Source organism: Chroicocephalus ridibundus, chromosome 1 (assembly GCF_963924245.1).
Source record: "Chroicocephalus ridibundus chromosome 1, bChrRid1.1, whole genome shotgun sequence".
In the NCBI taxonomy this organism is placed as follows: Eukaryota; Metazoa; Chordata; class Aves; order Charadriiformes; family Laridae; genus Chroicocephalus; species Chroicocephalus ridibundus.
The window spans coordinates 89,041,840-89,064,007 of NC_086284.1; the positions used below are offsets into that span (position 1 = coordinate 89,041,840).

General features: G+C 42.6%; 1 protein-coding gene across 1 annotated transcript in view; it reads left to right on the forward strand.

The window, feature by feature from the left end:
• The window catches only part of PHEX (phosphate regulating endopeptidase X-linked), a 107,627-nt gene extending 103,116 nt beyond the window's left edge, over positions 1-4,511 (forward strand). Inside the window, exon 22 of the mRNA XM_063343089.1 lies at positions 502-4,511. Coding sequence (XP_063199159.1) covers positions 502-604 — 103 coding nt within the window. The 3' untranslated portion in view covers positions 605-4,511. The remainder of the gene's footprint in view (positions 1-501) is intronic.
• Positions 4,512-22,168: the final 17,657 nt, after the last annotated feature.

Here is a 22,168-nt window from a genome sequence, read left to right on the forward strand (position 1 = left end):
TGCTCCCAGGAGCAGGCTTGTGTGTGCACGTGGCTGGGCAGAGGGTGTTGTTACGAGAACCTGGCTGGCAAGAGGCAAATCAAATCACTTCCAGCACAACCCTGTGCCTACACGCTCCTGCCTGCTGGACCGCAGCCGTTCGGCAGCTGCCAGAAGGGCTCCACCATGGAAGGCTACTGCTGATCTCCCACCCGTGCTGCTAAGGGTGGGATTACAAAATCGTTCTGAACGACATAGTATCCACAAAATGCAATTGGTTTGGATCGAGTTTCTAGCAAAGTAAGATTCTTCTCAAAGCACCAAATGAAACAATATTGTCTTCACGTTAACTTTAAATGGGAGTGCTTCTCCTGAAAATTTTCGTTTTATTTGTGGAAAAAATGACATGGGAAGCCTGAAAACTCAACCTGAGGTGAACAGACTGAAACACTTACAGGCCTGTAGTGTTGAACAGAAGACAATCTGCACGTCAACCACTTTTCTTTTCTCTTCTCTTTGCAGAGTTATCGGTGCCATGAGCAACTTTGAAGAGTTCCATAAAGCTTTCAATTGCCCAACAAACACGACGATGAACCGAGGGGCAGAATCCTGCCGGCTGTGGTAGACATCCCTTCCAAGGTCTTCTGTCAAGAGGGGTCTGCAATGTGAACTGCTGCGCCTGAGCTCAAGCCCTCTGCTAGACTTTCAGAATAATGTTCTGCGATCTGGAGAGGTGTTAACTTCAAATGCATCTTCCTTATCCATGCTGATAGCCTGCACGGATCTAATCACTTTCTATCCAGAACCTAGAAACGTTTAAAATAGGAGCGGAGGATGGGTTTTCTTTAATAATAATAAAAAGGAACTCTTTTTACCCATAAAGCTACTCTCGTTCATCTGCAGTTGCATCGCTGTTGATGGATAACTGCCATTATCAATTCTAATTCCTGATTTATAGTTGAGCACGAGGTAAATGCTAAAATCCAGTTTTAATCTATTGCTCTGCAGGGGTTCTATGCAGAATGTGCCCCCACAAAATTTATTCTTTCTGGATGAAGAAATTCATGAGACCTGCTATAAAGCCAGCTCTGATCTGCTGTGTGATACAGCATTTTCATAACTTAAACTGCCACTGCCCAGCATGCCATAAATGATGTTGCATGATGTAAAGACACAAGACTTTATATAAATTCGGTTTAATATGTCAGATTAGTGCCTCAGGTTTTGGAGCAGTTTCAAGCTGAGAAAGCACCTCCTGGTTTCCATCTGCTAAGACTAAACAGAAAGGAAACTTTTCAGATCTTGGCCTTTTCTAATTTTAGAACAGCTTATGATAAAAATCAATGCATGGTGAAAATCAGAGGCTTGCAGAGGGAATTCCCAGCACCACGATACTCAGATCTGTTACAGTGTAGGCAGTTTTTTTTTTCCCAAGGGGTGATTTTTACCTTGTGCTGAAGGTAGCTTCAAGTACATTTATTTTTAAGCCTGAAATACTATACCAGTTTGAGTTTAGGGATGTGTCTGGGTCTTACAGAGGAATGTACATTGTGTGTGTGTTTGTCCTCATGTTCTGGACAAAACATGGTGACTTGTGATTTTAAGGAAAGAAGAATATGTGACTGAAAAATAGAGTATCAGCAGCATTTGACTTGTCTGGATAAAAATAGCAATTCAGGAGTAGAGGACTTTTAAATACAGTATACACGCAGGCCACTTGAGCTTTTAATTTGTTTTGATTTCTAAATATATTCATAAAAATATATATATTTTATTGCAGCAGAAGAACCTTAACATATAACTATTATTAAGGTGGGAACAGGGACAAAAAACCAGCCCTTTCTTCCTCATCAGAAAGATACATATTTAACTGGTATTTATTTATACCTTGTGCATTAATTCATTTTTACATAGTGGAGTTTTTTCAAATGGAGAGAGAGCTTCTTTAGACTGATATAATTACTGCTAATCTATATATGTCTCTGTGTGTATATACTTTTTTTAATATATATATATACAAAATATATAAATTCTTATATTTGCTTAAATTTTATTTTATCAATGTAGAAATGTTATTTTTACAAGGATTGGTCAAATATTTTCCTACACTCAAGTTAGAGGAAGGTTCAATTGAAGCTAAGTTTTTTTTTGCAAACAGGGTTAGTTTCCTATGTTTCTTTATAAAGAAGGGGAACATCATGGAAACATAATTTATGGAGGGAGACAGGCCCTCAACCTACGTTCCAGTGAGAAGGAAGACCAGACTTCTGAACTCAAGGCCCTGTTGCCACTTCTTAGAAATAAAATATTGTGTTTGGGGACCAGGACTTTCTTTTTTTCAATTTTTCCCTGAAAAAGTCAAAGTTTTCCTAAGAGGAAAAGCACTTCTGCTTCCTTCAAGCCAGCTCTTGATGTTGGCTGCTTTGGATCAACAGCACAAAGTTCAGGGGTGACACCCTGGCCCCATTAAAGGTAGTACCAATACGGTCGTTGTCCTCAGAAAAGTCAGGACAACAACTCAAACACTTATCTAAACTTTCTAAATTACTGGACTATGCAAAGCCAGTTTCACAACAGTCAGCTCTGAGATTTCTAATTTTATCTCTCAGGTCAGAGATGCATTTGCAAGAGCTCCTCTCTCATGGCTATTTTCCAGTGGGACAGATTCTGTCACTTTGTGGTTTATGGGGTTGTTTCTCTGTACTGGATAGTGATTTCTTCTGCAACGCCTTATGTTCACTGCCTTAAATGTCACTTTTGCTGCTCCTTGCTGGGGTCAAGTCTTTTGTGTTTAATACCAAGGATTCTTTGAACTGTGGTATGTATATTCCCAGCAGCACAGGAACCACGGCAAAACTGTCTCATCCTTGCTAGGGCATCTCCTGCCAGCAGGCAAGGGGCCAGGTCCTGGGCTGGGGGGATAGAGGCGAGCTGGAGGGTTTGGGGGCAAGGCACCAGGAGGGGAGGAAGAGAGGGCATGACCAGATTTTGTACCCTGATTTAGCAGCTGAGAGGGGGCTTACACACTGCCAGGAAAAACAGAACTCCTCGCTGATGACCAGCACATTCATTGTTGGTATCCCAGTTTGGGGAATCCTTGCTATAGACTCAGGTTTTCAGCGCCTTGGCCTTAGGTCTTGCATATGCCCGTGCGAGGATCCCTTCCCGCCTCACCTGCCCGCTTTTTACCTCAAACCAAGCAGACGATGATGCAACTTCCAGTTCACTTTGGAGTCAGCTATTTAGGTACCAGTTGGAAAGCAAAGCAGAAGGTAATTAAACTCATTCTTAAAAACTCAGTCACCAAAGACAGCTAAAGCATAGTGGTGCTCTGTGAGGGCTCTTCCCATTGCCTCTGTTTTACCAGACCCCCTGGCCCTGCTTCGCTTTCACACTGTGCCTCCTGGGTCTGTGCGGGCAATGCCTTCCTGTGTTGCTGTCAGGCTCACTTATTACATCTATGCAAACAGATGCTTCATGATATATATTCTTCTCCCAGGGCTTTTAAACTGTTTTTTTTTTATTTTGTTTTGTTTTTCTTTTTTTTAAATTGCCAGTAATATTGTGAAATGTTTTTTTTCTGTTGACTCAGTAATCATCTTCTCTTCCAGTGATCAGGAGGGGAAGGATCACTTATGAATGAAACATTTTTACCTGTGTAAATTTGAAGAGATATTTTTCTACTGTGTAGACATAAAGAAACAGCCTCTACTCCTGTCCCATGTTCTCTTCTTTAAGTCCTGAAAAAAATGTAAATCTTTTCACCACTCCTCTTTTCACCTCTCCTCTTTTCACTTCTTTTTCTGGTTCAACCCTGAAAACACTAAAACACCACCTTATACACTGTGAGTATTTCTGCTTACCACATTGTGAAAGGGTTAGCTTTACACATAAGTAGCTCTCTGAAAAGGCAGCTGTGCTATTCACCTCTGTAAACTTCTTAGGTACCTAAATGATGTCCAAGCTCAGTCTGGATGCTGGAGAACCAAAAAACCCAGTTGGATTATAAAGCTCTGTCTTGTGCCTTGTGCAGGGGAACTTCAGCATTCTTTAGGTAGGAATGCTATCATGACACTAAATGTTTGAATTATTTATAAAATAATCAGGTGGTTTTATGCGTAACTTCTCATTGAGTATTACTCAACATATTACAGGCTTAGAAGTATATCTCACAGCCATGTTTTATATATATATATATATATATATTTATCTGTCTCCAAAGAAATATTAAAAGCCTGACAACTCAAGAGCCAGAAGTATAGTGAGTTAAAAGGTCTTTTGTGTTTATGTCTTTTTAATCTGGATTTTTATTTTGCTAGTCAGTGTATTGTGCTTTTAATTTTTTTCTTCTTACGTAATACGTTAATTGACTGTTTTAAAGACAATTGTGTTATCCAATAAAAGCCAAAGTAATGAAGAATTTTCTTGTGCTTGCAGTACAGCAAAAGCTGCTTGGCCTGTCGCTGTTCGACTCTTCAGTGTTACTTCTACAATATGTAGTCTTTATAAAATGTAATAAAGTGCATGATGACATGGCCCCAGGTTCTCAAGGCTACTGTTACTGCTTGAAAGGCTAAAAAGGACCTCCTCTCTCTTAGAGTTGTCTAGCCACCTTCAGCCAGAGTTTATTAAGCTCCACTTGCTCCCAGTAATCTGCTGGAGGCAATTAAAATGAGCAGAGGGTGAGCTACTCTGGATGAGGGCTGGATGCTGCAGAAATTGCAGCAGGGCAGGAGGAGAGTTGGCAGAGCTGCCCCAAGCAGAATCCGCCAGAGCATAAGAAGGGGTGGGAGAAGATCCTCCTGCCTGTCAGCCTGTCTTCTCCTCTTACCCCTGTCTGTTCCACCCTTTGTAGCCTCACCTGCTTTTCAATTGCTTTTAAGCATTTTCCAGAAGTGTTTTTAATAGGATAACCCTAGCGCTGTGCCTGAGTTTGAACTGCAACTCAGTGACGTCTCTTCCCAGCCAGCACAAAGGAGTAGTTTCGTTGCCTTCCCAGGCTGTGGTGTGACTGCAGGGAGCTTAGCTTGCTGCAGTTCCTCACCGCACACTTCACGAGCCTGACCGAGAATCACAGAATGGTAGGGGTTGGAAGGGATCTCTGGAGATCATCTAGTCCAACCCCCCTGCCAGAGCAGGGTCACCCACAGCAGGTTGCACAGGAACGCGTCCAGGTGGGTTTTGAATCTCTCCAGAGACAGACTCCACCACCTCTCTGGGCAGCCTGTGCCAGTGCTCTGCCACCCTCAAAGGAAAGAAGTTCCTCCTCATGTTCAGAAGGAATTTCCTGTGTTCCAGTTTGTGCCCCCTTGCCCCGAAACCAAGCATTTATTCAAGTGACGTTCAGGCACAGGGACCATGCTGAGGCCTTATACGTTACCAACTTGGCTCTTCTGGGCTAGGTGCCCTATTTCTTGGGCTCTGACCCATTTCCTGACACTGCTTGAGTTCCCATAAGCAGTGGTGCTGGCCAAGCTCAAGGAAGCACAAACCCTGTGAGCAGTGAGGAGCAATTGTACCTGGTGGGGTCAATGGCTGAAGCTGGCCTTGCCGCATCTTTTGAATGACGCCCTGTGGAGACACAACCTCTCAAAGCCCATAGCTTTGTGCAGGCAGCTCTCCACACAGCTCTTGGGTTTGGGAGGGTGGCAGGGAGATTTTGTCTTTGAAAGCCTGCAAACTGAAAGTTCTGACAACCACTTTACAGCGCAGCATTACAAACATTCCTACAGGCAAAAGAAAAGATTTTCGTGGATGAAGATGAATGAACAAAGCCAAGGTTGGGGTTGGAGCATGAAACCAGCCTCAGCACAGGGAAAATGTTTTGCTTAACTCTCATGGGGTTTGCTGAACTTGCCTGCATCTTGGAAAGATGCTTTAACAATGGCTATAGATTGCCCTGAGGAATTCATGGTTTATCTGCTGCAGCAAGAGCCTGCTTCACTAATCAGACAATTTGATCCCATTTAAAATTTAATATATATTAAAAAAAGAAAGGAAATTAAAGATTCCTGAGGGATTCTCCAACACAGCATTATGTTTTATTAAATATAACATCAAAGTTGCAAGTTACTGAGAATCAAGATAATGCGTTACACTAATTTGTCATCAAAGAAAGAGATATAATGATATAATTTTAATCATCCATAAGCACCATAGCTGAAACAGCTTTACATACGAGGTTAGACACATACACAGATGCAGAAATTAACTGCGGATGTGAACTTAGATGCAGATTTTTGAAAATGTCTCTAAAATTGTATCATATCCGTATCTACTGTTCAAACTGGTGAAAAAGTGACCTGTTTAACAAAGCTTGGGAAAAGGCTTCAAAGGGGATTTTAAAACTTTTTCTACCACAAAATTTATTTAACATATCAGTGCTGCTGTGAGCAGTAACAGTGCTGGTTGTTTTGTATGGATGATACATGCTCCCCTTCTGAAATATGAGTAGCAGAGATTTCAGTACAGGAATCTGACAAAATATGATGTCTCATCCTCTTACTTCAACACTAGGAAAGTATTTGGGTAAAACTCACAAAAAAAAAAATCTTCTGAAATAGAGCAATTACAGAAAAATGCATATATGAATACATGCCACGGTGTGCAATTAGAAAAAAACACTCTTTTAGAAGATGCAGTTGCCCAGCTGGGCCAGGAGAATGGTTCACAAACTTGCCCCATCATTTCTGCTGGGAGAAAAACCTGAGGGCAGGAGACCTGTCTGCCCTTTGGGAAGCACGTGGGTGTTACAGCTCAGTCCTTGGCAGGGGTCCCAGCACCGCGCCTGCTCAATGCTCACCCCATCGGCCAGTGGGCTGGAGGCGCTACCTACCCCCAAAAGGCTGAGTCTGCAATTCTGCCACGGACTCCTAGTTTTATGCATCCCTTTTTCCTTTCCCCCCAGCACATTTAACGGGCATACACATCAACCGATCTCCGTATCATGGCATTTTAAAACAAAAAAAATGGTGCCTTTATAGGTCCATGCTGCAAAACAATGCAGTGCCACTGCATCCTAAAAACACTGCCATGTTTTGTGGAATAGGACTGCTCTTCACCAGATACTTTCGTGTCATTCCACTAGAACGGGGCTTCAGTGGTTTGCGCTGGAGAGAAGAGAGCAACATAGTGAGTGACCTCTGAATAGGACAATAAAGAGAAATTAGAAACATTTTTCTTTAGTATTGTAAATCATTAATACATTTTAGAAAGCATTAGAATAAGTACTGCTATAAAAGATAATATATATATATGGGCATTGCACAGGAAGTCTGTTAAGTCTGTGCTATGTAAGTGTATATAAAAATGTCAGAAATATGAATTATTTTTAAATAAATAGAGTCTCGGGGTAAAACTCTGACCTCGCTGACTTCATTGGGTGATTAACATCTGTGGGGCCAGACTTGTACTCCGTCTGGATAACTGCACATAAACTTCACTGGTTTAAAACTATCTGGGACACACATTTTCTACTATGCAGAAAAAAATATTCTAGCCTTTGGGATTTTTCAGAAGCTGTCCTGTCATTTCCATAGGACGCACTCTGTTTACTCTTATCTAGCTGGTATTGCATTTTCATCTTTTTAAACAATTTATGAGTTACTTTATCACTGTTTCAGAATTGCAAAGTAGTTTTTTCAACCTGACTTTCCCAGATAAGGCTCTATTAACCATTAAAGTAAACACCGTCGCTCCTAACGAACTAAGTGTAGGCTTATTTATGCCACTGAGGTGTTTTTGTCTCCATGAAGGGACAGAAAAGTTCTGTGTTACCAGAGTGGCAGGGAAACCCGGAGGTGTCCATGGCAGGGACAGTGCCACCCGGGCACAGGATGGCCGGGGAGGAGGAGTGTGGTCCTCTGCGGGCAGGAAAAGCCACTCTGTGAGAAGGCAGTGAGCACTCGCCCTGAGCAGCTTTGCTCTACAGCCAGGACATTTAAACGGTTCTGCCTAGCAAAACAAAGACATCTACTGTCCTGACCAAGAAATGGAAGTAAATTTCTTGTTTAAATCAAATCGGCAGGAAAACTCGAGCCTTGATACTGACTGAGGGCACCTGTGTCGTGCTTGTGCAGGCTCCAGCAAGGCTACACCCACGGGCGTCTGCAGAACCGCCTCTGCCTGCCTGTGGGTCTTTCCCTTCATCTTGAGATGGTGCAAGGGGATGGATGGGCTGAGCAAAGAACCAAACGCCCCACCGCGGGGAGAGCAGCACCAAAGGAGCGCTCAGCAAGAAACAGGGCACCCCCCTGTGCGGCCTGGACAAGGAGTCACCAGATGCTCCAGCACCAGCAGAGGGTGCAGGGCACCTCCTTGCAGAGTCAAGGTAAACCTCCTGCTTCCCCAGGGAAGCCTGCCTGCAAAAAACCAAATTAAACAGAGAGGGAGAAGGGGCTGGGGACAGAGGCATCTCTCTTAGCAGCTGGGCACGCCTTGGTTCACACTAGCACTGGCGCAGGGACTGGCACGCCACCTAACCAGCTGCCAGGGTTCATGCATTTCTCCTCCCTTCCCTCCAGGTCAGTCAGGTGCCAGATTCCTGCTGGACCGTTGCCACCATCAGTTTGCCTCCAGCAGTGGCAGCCACCCCATTGGAGCTGGGCCCTGCCAACTGGGAGCACAGCGTGCCCACATGTAATGTGCATACATGCAGCATGCATATGTGCAGTGCACGTATGTGCAGTGTGCCTATGTGCTTTGCATGTGTGCATGTGCAGTGTGTGAGTGCAGTGCACGTATGTGCGTCGCACATATGCATGTGTGTGTACATGCGGTGCACGTGTGCAGTGCATGTATGCATGTTGCCTGTGTGCATGCATGTAGTGCACATGGGCACGTGCAGTGCGTCTATGTGCGTTGCATGTGTGCAGTGTGCGTACATGCAGCATGTGCATGTGGTGTGCATGTATACGTTGCATGTGTGCAGTGTGTGTGCACGCAGTGTGCATGTGTGTATACCTGCAGTGCACATGGGCATGTGCAGTGCGCATCTGCAGTGTGCATACGTGCATTGTGTGCATGTCTGCAGTGTGCATACGTGCAGTGCACACGCACATGTGTGTGTATGTGTATTGTACATGTGCATGTGTGCATACATGCAGTGCGCATGTGCAGGGTGCATACGTGCCTTGCATGTGTGCATACACGCAGTGTGCACGGGCACGTGCAGTGCGCTCTGCCTCCAGCCTGCCCACCGGCTTCTCCTTGTCCCCTCTCCCTCCTGGAGCTGGGCACTACAAGGCCGAGCAGGGGCTGAAGGAAGCAGCGTGGCCCCTTCCCAAGCCACCCCAGCCCCGCTAAGCCACTGGTAGGCACAGATTGCTGTGGCAGTGCATCGCAGCGCTGCCTGGTCCCAGCCTGAAACAGTGGGAAGGGTCAGGTCATCTTAGAGACAATATAGGACCATCTCTCCTCCTAGCCTGGGCTGAATTAATATGTCATGGTCTGACTTCAGCATAATAATTATTATTTTCAGCACGTGGCGGAAGGGCAAAACACAGAGCCTTCCTTTAGTGAACGCTTTCATTAGTTCAGCTGGGTTTTCCTTTGTTCTGCAGTCAGTTCGGCAACAGCCGGCAGTTCAGACCTGCGAGCACAGTACTCCTTGCAAGAACAACATGTGTTGAGGCAATCACTGTGTCTATATTCAGCATGCTTATTCGGCTTTGTTTTAATAAATCCTGTAATAGGCTTTCAGAGGCAATGAAGGGAAAAGAATAATTTGAAAACAAAGCTGTCGAAAAGAATACAATGCACATGCAGTAGGGAAGAGTGTGATTTTGGAGGTCTGTGCAGCTGTTTTATTCCTTTAGAGGATTTTAATCAACCTGATTACACAGGGAAGCAAAGGGATTTTTAAAACAGTGTGGTGATAATCAGCCAGAAGAGAAAACAAAGGGGTATTTTCCCTCTTTCATATCCCTCTATTTTATTTTCTCCCTTTCTTGTGATTTTACAAACAAAAGTGCCATATTAGCTCATTTTAATTGAAAAACTATCCATTTGCTAGAGAAGCATTTTCAGTCTTTGCCCACTATATCATTTAATCAAAGTTATCCTAAATGGTTTCAAGATTGCCATGGCTGCACCAATCCGATTGCCATCAGTGTAATGGCTTTCCCAGTGGATTGGAAAAAAACCTCTAATTGGACACGAGCCCATCCTTTCAAGTGGAATTAGCAGCTCTGCTGCAGTCTCCCCCTGAATTTCAGGGTCTGATGTTCTTGTCTTGCTCCTTGTGTACTCACTGTCGCTGCTGCAAAGCATCTCTCCAGTGCCACCTTTTGATTTGGGCAGCACGTCCACAGCAAAGGGAAGGACCATGGAGCTGCACTGCTGCCAAAGGCCACCTCTCCAGGGTCACCAGGAGCTACACGCTGGTGGCTGGGTGCCACTGCACTATTTCTTAAAAAAAAAAGAAAGGTTTGTGCAGTGTGGGAATTTGCTACTTGCCGCTCCTAAAAGCTTTCAGATGGATTTGTCCAACATCCTGCCTACACCCTCTCCCCGATGGAGTGCACGTCAGGGCCTGAAAGCAAAGCACCAGCAGCATTTTCCCTGCTGCAGCAGCCACCTTCTGCACATGCCACCTGGAGGTCTGAGGTTTGAGCTCCTCTCCTCTCCTCCAGCCCTGCACGCTGCGTTACACCACCAGCACTGCTGGCTCACACAGCACCACCCGCAAGCAGGACCTTTCCCGGTGTTGCAGGCGCAGGGTGAACTCTCCATGATGCACCAGCGGAGTAGACAGCCTTCGGGCACATCCCTGTGAGCAAAGGATCACGGGAACACTGAGACATGTAGAACTTCATGTGCTGCCTTGGGCTGCCCGGGTCCAGCCGTGCTCTCTGCCCACTTTTATAGGTGTAGCAGCATTGACCATAAACACAGAGAAATTGGTGCCTTCTGTCTGGAATCCAGAGCTGTCGCTGTACATACCATTTTTGCTCTGCTCTGTGTTAGATGGAGACCTCCAGTTAAAAGTTCAGCATCATCTTCTCTGCCAATAATAATGGTTCCTTAATTTATTTCCTGCTCTCCTAGGTTACACTGTGTTCAGATGCAAGTTGGGGGGGGGCTGTTCTCAGCAGGACTGATCCCTCTCTCACCTTCTTCCAAAGTCTGAGCACTTGTGCTCTTCACAGCAAATGGTCTCTTCTTGGAGGTGTAAATGGTCCAGCTCTGATGGGAAGTTGAACATTCATTTTAAAAGATTTCAAATTACTTTAAATGTATCTATTAAAAAAAAATTACTAGGGGAAACTGGAGAGAGAAGTAGCATTTCCTAATGGATCTAATTGGACGCCAGTCTAAAACCTGTTCCTTTGTTCAGCTACAAAGTATGGCCTTAATGGAGTAATTAATGTGGAAAATTGTGTGGCCTGCCTTATTTGGATGCTCAGACCTGATATTCATATTGGTCCCTTGTGGCCTTAAAATCAATGAACCAAGGAATAATTCCTGTTGTGCCTTTTCTTATCGTTCGGGGACTTATTTTGTTTATGAAATTCTGTGCCTCTGAAAAATCTGGTTTTCTTTTTTCTATGGAGAATAATATTTCCACCAAAATGACTTGGAGCTGGGTATTTTTAGAAAAAAATTTTTATCCCTCAAAAAGTCAAAACTTTTCAGAGCCCAACTTTTAGTGGATGGGTGTTTCCAATGTTTCTCAAGCGCTTACATTGCCAAAAGCATGGAAACTCCCAAAGAGGAAGGCTTAGCTTGGGTAGGGGCAAACCTACATCATCACGGGGACCACATGCATAACTGTTCATCTTCTGCCAACCCCTGGACCACAGCTGGGTCACTGGCAGCAGATATGGCAGCAGCAAAGCACCTAACTACTATCCCGCTGGCAGGACAGGGGGGCGTTGGGATGTCAGTGCACGAGGGATGTCATATTTCAGCGAGAGAGAGAAGATTTTATGGGCTTACAAAATGGCTGATCTGGGTTTGATGCCGGCTGTGGAAAACTTTCATTTTAAGGCATTTCCAGATGAGTTTGTTGGACCGGTGTTATATCAGGCAACAGCTCGGGATACAGAGATCAGGCAGAACTGAAGGTGACAGGTCTCTGTCCAGGTCCTTCTCTCTGGGTGACTGAGGGAATATCCTTGGCGTGAAGAGCGCGGTGGGATAGGCCCCGAGTGATAAAACAGGAACACCGTGTGTTTCCTCATCAAAGTCAAATTTCCCGGGAGTTCAGAGTGCGCCTGAAGAGTGCTCAAGACTTGCTTGTTTCTGCTTGTGCAGAGGGTGGATATCACCAACAAATACAATAATTTAGAAGGAACATTTAGTCCTGAAATTGGTTTTAACATATGTGATTTTAAAAATAATTTTCAGATAATTCTGGCAGGAATTAACTAACTATGATTATGTAGTACAGGAACGGGAAGAGCCGTGCTATCCATGTCAAGATGAACCATAAGCAGTACGATTTTAAGTATGGTATAACAGAGATGTGAATTTATGATAGAGCTCATGAATATTTAAAAGCAAGGGTTTAAAAGCTGTTCTTGCAAGCTGGACAAAAGGAATGGGGGCTAAGAAAGCAGGTCCTCAGTGGGATTTGGGAAAAAAAATGAAGCAAGAATACAGGAAGATCTAAAATGAATGCCTGGTGAAAGCCATGCAAGTGTCCCACGCAAATCTCCCAGGCTTTGGTTGGTGTGGTTAGATAATCATTAACCAGGATAGCATCAGCCAAAATACCACGTGACATGAGAAACAGAAAGGTGATTCCCAAGCTGATGTGGGAAGAGGCTGCAAGAGCTAAAAAGCCATGCATAGTGTAGGAAACGAATATGGTAACAGTCACACCATCCCAGAAGAGTCTTTCGATTGACAACAGTGGAAGAGATGATGTGTAACTGGGCAGCTTCAAAGCAATGTACTATTTTGCCATTTTATGTTGGAATACAGCTGGAGACCTGCTGCCTCAGGTCCCTGCCATGGAAAGGGCAGTGTGCCTGAAGGCAGGGGCTAAAGCAGGACCCAGGCTGGCTCTGGGTGGTAGTACAGCAAATAGGAGATGTAAATGCGTAACTAGGTGTGTGATTTGTTTTGGTGGAAAATGAAGTGAAACTGGAACTCCTCCCTTATGCATCACTGCAAGAAGTTAAAAAAAAAAAAAAAAAAAAGAGATAAAAACATTTGCTATTAAAGACAAGGGGAGATAATTTTGGCAAGATAGCTGATATCAATTCTTCTTTTAGCTTTACAGTGACAACTTCAGGCTGGAAAGTCACTTGGAAAAAAACGACAGGAGTCCAGGCAGCACCTCCTTTGACAATCACTGTTTTCTCTTCCTGCCATTTTCACACCTGATGTATTTCACAAGAAAATGTCACAAATTTCTGATAATGAAAACAGTGAACATGTTGAACCCTCTATGAGCTACAGCGTAGGTCACGTGAAATACGAAGGTTAATGCCTGGTAGCAAACTAGAATCTTTAAAGGAAAGATCAAGAACACATTTTATCTTCTCCTAGGGTTTTTATATTTACATGTTGAAAACATTGTCATCTTTCATCATGAAGACAAATGAGAATATAACCCTTATTGTTTTCAAAAATTTTGTTTGTACCAAGATTCTCCTAGGAAGGCCTCAGGGAGCAAGCATTTGAAGGACAGAGTGCTTTGTCCCCTGAGTGTGTTCAACCATGGATTTTTTAATTATTTTTTTTTTCCAGAGCTGTCTTTCATCTTTCCAAACAATGATGTCTTACACTTGACAGAAGTGGTAGCACTCCCAATCATCTGAATCCAATTCCGGGCAGCTTAATTAATAAAGTGCTTATCTTAATGCCCCATGGGAAAAAACCAAAAGTTTTCCAAGTGAAAATAGATATAATGTGCTGGCAGAATGTTAAAATACAGTTGCTAATTAATGTGCATTGTGGGATAAAAAACACAGAGCGAGTCAGAGTTTGGGAAAGCATTTGAGACGCACAGTAACAAAACAGAACAATTATTTTTCTCTCTCTCTGATGTGTCTTATAAGATGAATTTTCTATGAGCCATTTTCTTGAGGATTTGAAGTCTTTCATGGAGGGTTGACATCTGGAAATTATCCCTTTCCATCTGGGTGCTACTTCCAAGTCTTGGAAGATTTAGATGCATTTGGCTAGTTCCCTTGTGTAAATGACTCCAGTGAGTTCTTCCTTAGTTTTTCTTCCTACCAATGGGATGAATTCAACTAATTTACTGTAATATAAGAAAACAGAGGTACCAGAAGAGCAGCTAGAGTTTAAATTAGCAAGGGATGTGAAGGACAACAAGAAGGGCTTCTATAATAAAATTGCAAAAGGAAAACTAAAGAAACTGTGAGCCTGCTGCTAAGTACACCTAGAGATCAAGGGACAAAGGACATGGAAAAGGCCAAGGTAGTCAGTGCCTTTTTGGGTTTTTTTGCTACTGAATACTGCCTTCAGACCTCTCACACCCTTGAACCTGGTTGCAGAGTCTGGAAGAATACAGCAATACCCAGAGGAGAGGAAGATAGAGTAAGGGAGCACTCAAGCAAGTGGGACATGTACAAGCCAGATGGCCCAGATGGGATGTCTCTAGGAGCACCAGGGGAGCGGGCCAACATCACCATGTGGCTGTTCTATAACAGCTTTGGAAGGACATAACAAAGTTTATGGAGCAAGTCTTCTTGGAGGTCCTGTCCAGGTGCTTGAAACTAGAAGCTGGTGGATTAGATACCACCATCAGAGCAACAATTTTGGTTAGTCAATTTAGGTATGGGGCTGCTGATGACTTTTTAGTTGCAAGGGTCGATGCAAGAGCACTTTGTGATTTGTTTGATGGGGTGAGCCAGTCTTGCAAGAGGTAGGGGAAGAAACTGATGCAGGGGCCAAACACAGTGGCTGTGATGCTATTAAAAGCCTTATGGAGAATCCTGAATAGTTACATGCTTGTGAATGCCGTGCACATAAAATTACGAGTGAGCAATCCGAGCACTCTTCATTAGAGACATCAGCATTTCATGGTTGATTATGGTTTCCAGGGTGAACTGGACCAATATGCCGTATCAAATGCTCCAGAACTTTGAAAGAATTTCAGCTCTAGACCTAACTAATATTTTTGAGAAAGGGCATGTGGTGCTTTCAGCTGTGCCCTTCTATGAATAGTCCTTCCTGAAAAAATAGCAAGATGAAAAACCTTAAAAGATGGTTTATTTAGTGAAGTTAATCTTTAAAGTTGTCAGTTGAAGTACAATGATTTTTAAACTGACTCTGAAAAAATAGTTTGTGTGGCTATTTATCAGGAGCTGACTATAGTCAGTGGCTTGCTTACCATAGCTTTAGCTTAGATGTTTGGCTAGCCCGTAGGACACCCAGTCTGTGCTCAGTCACCTGAATGTATGGTGCTGATCCTCTTCTTTGGTAGGAGGCTCTAATTAGTATTGTATTTCTCCACAAAATGCATTTTGTTTAATTACAGAATAAAATTAATTCATTCTGGGAACTCATTTTCATGATAACAAATAATATCTTAACATATTCTTTGTTATTATCTAGAAAATGGCTGCCAGCATCATGTTACAGGCTAGTTTTTTAAGTAAATAGATTCATGGCAACTTGCAAAAGTCTTTTGCGATGGAGGGCGCCAATGCGCTCTGGCCATTATTACATACCTAATAATTGCAAAGGACATAGCTACCTGAGTTCAGGATTTTAATTACTAAAATTGCCATTCTTAGGCTTCTCAAAGAGCTGTGTAAAATGGCATCCAAGAATGCTTCTCCAAAAACCCATTTGTATCGGCAAGCTGCTTCTGTCTCTGCTGACGTGTATTAATCCTAAATTCTCACGACAGAGACAATGCCTTTGCTAATGGTGCAGTAAGTATCACAGTTTACATCAGCTACAACTCACTGAGCATCTCAAGAGCATACCACCTACCACGAATGAGCTGAGTCACAAATTGTGACCCTGGCCATTTGTGCCAGTCCAGCACACCTACATCACTTATCTCTCTCCAGCCCCCACATTTCAAAGTGCTACGGGAAAAAAAAAAAAAGACAAAAGAAAAAAAGAAGGCAACAGATAACTCTAGTAATTTATTTCCAGACATGTAACAACACATCTAAGAAAGGTCAGCTAGCAAACTCCTTCTTGGGGTTGTTGGCAAAATAAAGTAAATATGACACAAATTTTAAAAAAGAGGAGACAGCAAATTCATTTCTCTACCCCCTGGCTTTCAAATACACCTGTGGCCTCATCATTTAGGGGAAAAGACATGAAGCCCAGCGAGAGCCACACATGGACAATGCATTAAAATGGACTTTTTGTCCTCTATCATGAGCAGGTGGGGTTGTCTTCAGAAGTGGTGTGGCACTTTCCCAGACTGCTGTGGATCAGATCTTCACAGGTGGCCAAGGAGCTCATTTAACTGATATTCTCTGTGCTCTCTGCCGGAAAGATGAGCCTTTCTGGCCAGGACAGAGGGCAGAGTCACCTGCTGCTGCAGGGGACACAAATGCAGTCTCAGTTTTACATAACTGCTCTTAAAAATTTAAGCTGTCATGCTCCAAGACGCAAGGACTTGACTGAATCTAGGGAGCGACTCTTGGCCAGTTTTCCACTAATCTCTGTCCTGACTGCTTTGCATTTTATCTGTGTCTGGCATTGACAAGCACAGTGTTTGTAAAAGCCTTCAGTAAAAGGAAAAGATTGAGGTAGGGATGCAAATTAACTGAGTTTAGCCTCAAGCTGTTCTCTGCTAGTTGTTTTCCTGGCACTCCTTCTGCTGGGACAGAGCTACTTAGGGATCTGGGCCTGTCTCTGTGAGATGCTCTGCCACATGGGCTTTTAAATTAGTAGGTGTCTGGTCAGACTCCTCATTTGTGTCTCCCATGAGCACCAGTAGTTGTGAACAGTGCACTTGTCAGGGTTTCTCTCTAGACTTTGAAAAGCTGTGCCTAAACCATTTAGTACTTAGTTTTAACCTGGGAGAAAAAAAGTCAGTCTGCTGGATGGCTTATCACAGTTGCAACTAAGAATCACTCTCTTTTGTGGGTTTATATAGGGTCTTGGTGGAATTCGGAATGCAAGCCTAGTTCTAATGTTTTTGCTTCTCAAAATTCTCAACGTCAGTTGCATTACTGTCTTTTAGTGTAGCTTAAATTGCAAGCTGGTTCCACAGAAAGTATTTTTAAACAGTGCAGTATCATTCTTGGCGAAGGAAAAGCCAACAAATCACTCCACTTGTGCTGCACAAAGCTTTTCATCTGATTGTAGGGGATCCTCATTCCAATGAGCAGGCTGTATTACACATACTACTAACATTAACCTTGATGTGAACTGAAGCAAGATATTTTGTAGAATAGGTGTTTACAAATAGCAGTTTTATCTCTTGATCATTGCAAATGTCTTATTATTTAGCAATGTTTCTAATGAAAGTTGTGTCTTAGCATAGACTGTGCATTTGAAAAAATTACACAGAACACCGCAGATATAGATTATCAAATGATGAAACAATGGTCTCGTTTTGTGCCAAGATCTTTGCTGAGGCCCAGGAAAGTCCTGAGAAGCCCTGTGCTTAACACATTACCCTGATTTCCACAAAATCGTCCTAAGATCCTTTGCTATTCTGATCAGAGAGGTAAAAGCCAGAGAATGAGATTTTCTTATTTCAGGCAATAAAGGAAGTTGAGTAAAAATACTATTCCGAAGACAGTGGTAAGCAGAAACTCAGTTAATTTCCCTACATTGGACTTGTGCAGCCATTTGTTTAGTTGTCTGGTTTGGGGTGAAGCAGAGCCAACTTTCTGTTCAGCAAGAGAGGCTCTTGCTTACCATTGTTGCTGTGGCAACCAGGGCCAGCTGACCTGGGTGTTGACCCTGTGGAAGGGTTACACCTGTGGACAGGTCAGGTGACCCAAATTGGGTATTCCATGTATTTCATCCCATCTGCCATGCTCAGTATAAAAGCTGAGGCATCAAAAGGAACAGGATTGTCTCTTCTCCAAGGACTCTTTTCCAAGGGCTCTTTGTCTGCAGCTCTTCTCCAATGGACCCTTCTTCAATGGACTGATGTCTAAGGAGGACCCCATCAGCTCATGTGCCTTTTGATCCCAGTCAGTGTGTTCCAGTTCCCATTTGTCACGGAGTCCAGTCTGGAACTTTCCAAGGACCTGCCAGTGCCATCTTCCTAGGAACTCGATCCAGTTTTCTATATATTTATTTATATTGTATCTATTTTTTATTTTATTTTTTTTTTCATTAAAGTACAGTTTTTTCTAAACTCATAAGTCTCTCTCTCTGTTCTTCCTCTCCTTGGAGGAAGAGGTGGGCAAGAGCATCTGTTCTCTTGTCATTGGCCAACCCAGCCCAAACTACTCTCTTTGACATAAGCATTAAAGGGCAACATAAACCTTCCCCAGGTAAAACAAAAAGAGTAATTAGTAATAAAATCCATTATGTGATGCCCAAAATATGTAGGCATAGCCATTATCCAAGTAACCATATTACATATCTGAATGCCAAACCATACAAAAATAGCATGTTTAAACAACTGTATACACGTACAAAGAGCAAGTAAACCATGCAACATGTTCAGCAGCATTGTATCTATTAACGTCAAACAATGCTCTCTGAAGGCACAATGCAACATTTCACTTAGGAATGACATTCTCCGAGGAATCTGGAAGCTCACACCCCACGTTGGGCACCAATAATGGTGTCATGGTATGGGTTGGGTTGGCCAATGACAAGAGAACAGATGCTCTCCCTGACCTCTTGCTCCAAGGAGATGAAGAAGAGAGATAAAGAGAGTTATGAGTTTAGGAAAAAAAGTAAATTACCTTAGTGAAAAATTAATAATAAAACAAAAAAGGATATAATGAAATACACACAATATAAATAAATATATACGAAACCAGATCAAGTTCCTAGGAAGATGGCACTGGCAAGCACTGGAAAAGTTCCAGACTGGACTCAGTGACAAATGGGAACTGGAACACGCTGACTGGGATCAAAAGACACATGAGCTGATGGGGTCCTCCTCAGGCATCAGTCATTGAAGAAGCAGTCCACTGAAGAAGATCCAAAGACAAAGAGCCCTTAGCTTTTACACTGAGAATGACAGATGGGTTGGAACACCCAATTGGTCAATTTGGATCACCTGTCCTGTCCACAGGTGTTTACCCTTCCACAGGGTAAACAACCCAGTCCGCTAGCCCTGATTGCCACAGCAACGAGTGTAAGCAAGAGACTCTCTCACTGAACAGAAAGTTGGCCCTGCTTCACCCCAAACCAGGAGATCGGTGTTAAAGACATTCATAGGAGTTCTTTTTACTTAAACATTCCTTATGTAAAACCTGCTGTTGAGCAAAGGTTTCTTGAAAAAAAAACCCAAACAAATTACTAGCTAGAATGCCTCCAAATTCACGACCCATTCTTTTGCGGGTGAGAGCGGGTGATAAAGAAGTGTGTCATGACAGAGTTGTCTGCCTTGTGTGTATGTTCCATTTTAGAGTAATAACTCATTTTCTTCATAAGTGAATAATATATGATCTTTAATATTTGAATAGTCCCTCAAGCTGTAAAATAAAGTACGCTTGGAAACGTTTTACTCTTAAATAATACTATAATTAGTATATGTTTCATTACCAAGGTTCTCAAGAGCTTTCCTATTCCTTTTCCTAAGGATTACTCAATCAAATCCAGCTATTCTGGGGCTGGAACACGAGAACTGCTGTGTGATACGATTATGATGCAGTATACTTGTGGTGCAACGGGAGCATCCTAGCTCCACAGAAAGCCATAGATAATTAAGTAGAACTGGTAGAACTTCACAAAACGTTTTTCATCTATGAAACATTATACAGATTTTGTTTTCTTTTAAAAGCCTGAGCATTAGGAAAGAACTAAAGCGTTTTTTCAGCAAGACTGTTTTAGGTAAAAGCTATATTTCAATCAAATATTTTCACAAAGAAAATACAAAAAAATTTTGTAATAATTGCCACCTCTTTTTGTTTCATCTTCAAAGTCACGTATTTTACTTTGAGCCTTTACCCACAGGTTGCTATGATAAATAATAGATTCTATACTATTTGTTAAATGCTATTTTTCTGTTCTTTCTATTTCAACAAATCCTGCCCTTTTCTAACATTAGGAAATCTCCATGTTTGGCATCTAAAAATATTTCTCAGCATAAAAAAAGCGATCTTCACTTTCCTTTACTCACTTGTTCTTGACTAAAGTTTCTGGGTGCATTTCAGCTGAAAAGAAATTTATACCAGGATTGGGACTCCCTTGATATCACTGAAAGAGCTGTGGGTGGGAGGAGGGAAGAAGAGAAAGGGATGATTGCCTCTCTATAAATAGAATATTTTCTGCACATCACTGATCCTGCACAGATGTCTGTCAATGACAGAGATGCTGCTTCAGAAATTACTTAAACAGCTGCATTCCAGGCAGAGAGGAGACAATTAACGAATGGATTTGGGTTGCAGAAACATTTAGTTTGGTGACAGATGTTTGGATACAATCTTACTTTTTATTTATGGAATAAATGCTCTCAATCTGATTCCCTTTTATTATATGTCAGAAGAACACAAGTAATTATTTTCTAGGTGAAAGTGTTTAAATCACAATTTAAGAGTCATGAATTTATTATTTTACTAGGAGCAAGTAGATGCCTTTGAAGTGCTGTTTGACTAAACACAGAGCTTGTCTCCGGGCAAAGGACAAGGACAATGTTTGATGAGGGAATATACAAAATCTGGGACACGGGGACTCTTTTCCATGAAGAGGACAGACCTCCTCAGGGAGTGTTTCTCTGAGGATTGTGTTGGTCCAACACTTCCAAATATCCCTTATGAGGTAGTATACTCAATTTTTCAAGTTTACAAACCCAAAGTTAATTTCTTTCTGGAAATCACTGGTAAATTAACAAGTCTTAAATTGTTATATAAACACTTTTGCCTAGAAAATGATTCCTTACAGAATAATAAACTACTGGATTTCCCAGGGAAACATGGGACAAATTCAGTGTCCAGGATTATGCACGAGGTCAGATTAGGTAACCTATTAATGTCTCCTAGTTTTACAACCTATGCATCCTTAACAATTCACTGGCTAACTTTCAGACTCTGATAATGAATGCCACCATATACTGTTTCAAGCAGGTAGTTCAGAAATATCCTAGATAAGGGTTTGGTAGTTCCCTCTCATTCTACCAGTGACTGAAACAAACCTGGAGGACTCCTAAAGGGACTAGGATTGCGCTGCTTAGTTTTGCAGTTATTTGCCTGAAACCTTTTCCCTTTTTTGACTTGCTTTGCCTAATAATATATGAGTTTGTTCCAGATCAGCTGGCATTAACACAGTGGGGGTGAAGGAAACAAGGCATGGGGAACTGGAAAGACATTTCAGGGAGTGTGGGGAGCGAGGCAGGCGCAATGGGAAGGAACCTGGCTGCTGTGATTTGAAGCACGTTAGCGTGGAGCAAAATACACGCAGGGAGCTAATGAAGCTGGTATACTCTCTCTGAGGAGTTAATTTAAACACGTTGGATATTTTAACTACCTTTTTTAAAGCCTGAAATCATTTGGTTCTAATTTCTGAGCAGGGACTTGCAGCCCACATAGCAGCAGGTCTTGATAATTATTAATTATATGTTTTTCCTCTGTTCTGTATGACCTTGTTTGTAAAAGCTGTGTGCTAAAGCTAGAATATTAAAAGCTTTATGGGCCCTGGCATGCCACCTAGCTGGAAAAAAGGAAAAGATTTAAAGAAGAAATGGGTAATCCAAAGTATGACCTTGAATTTGCACCCTTTCACACAGCACTGAAATCCAGAGGGCACTCACCCAATGCACAGGACAACTGAAAGAGCAAGCCGGTGATTTTCTGGGTTAGCTACAATTAAAATTCCCACGTGCTCCCTTCTGACAGTCTGATGTAAAATGGCATCAGTCTGCAAAGACAGACGGCAAACTGCCTATGCAGGGAATTCTAGTTTGAAAATCTGCATTAGCTTTATCCTAGCAGAGACCCAGACACCATGGCTTCGGCCCAAGCATTAGAGTGCATTACAAAAAAGAAAGACTCAGGTGCCAGGGGAAATCCAAATTAAATCTGAAGAGGAGAAGCTTTGGTATGAAGTTTTTGTCTCTACTTCATCTGCGTTACCTTGTAAGGAGCTGCACTACCCTCCGACTAGAAGATCA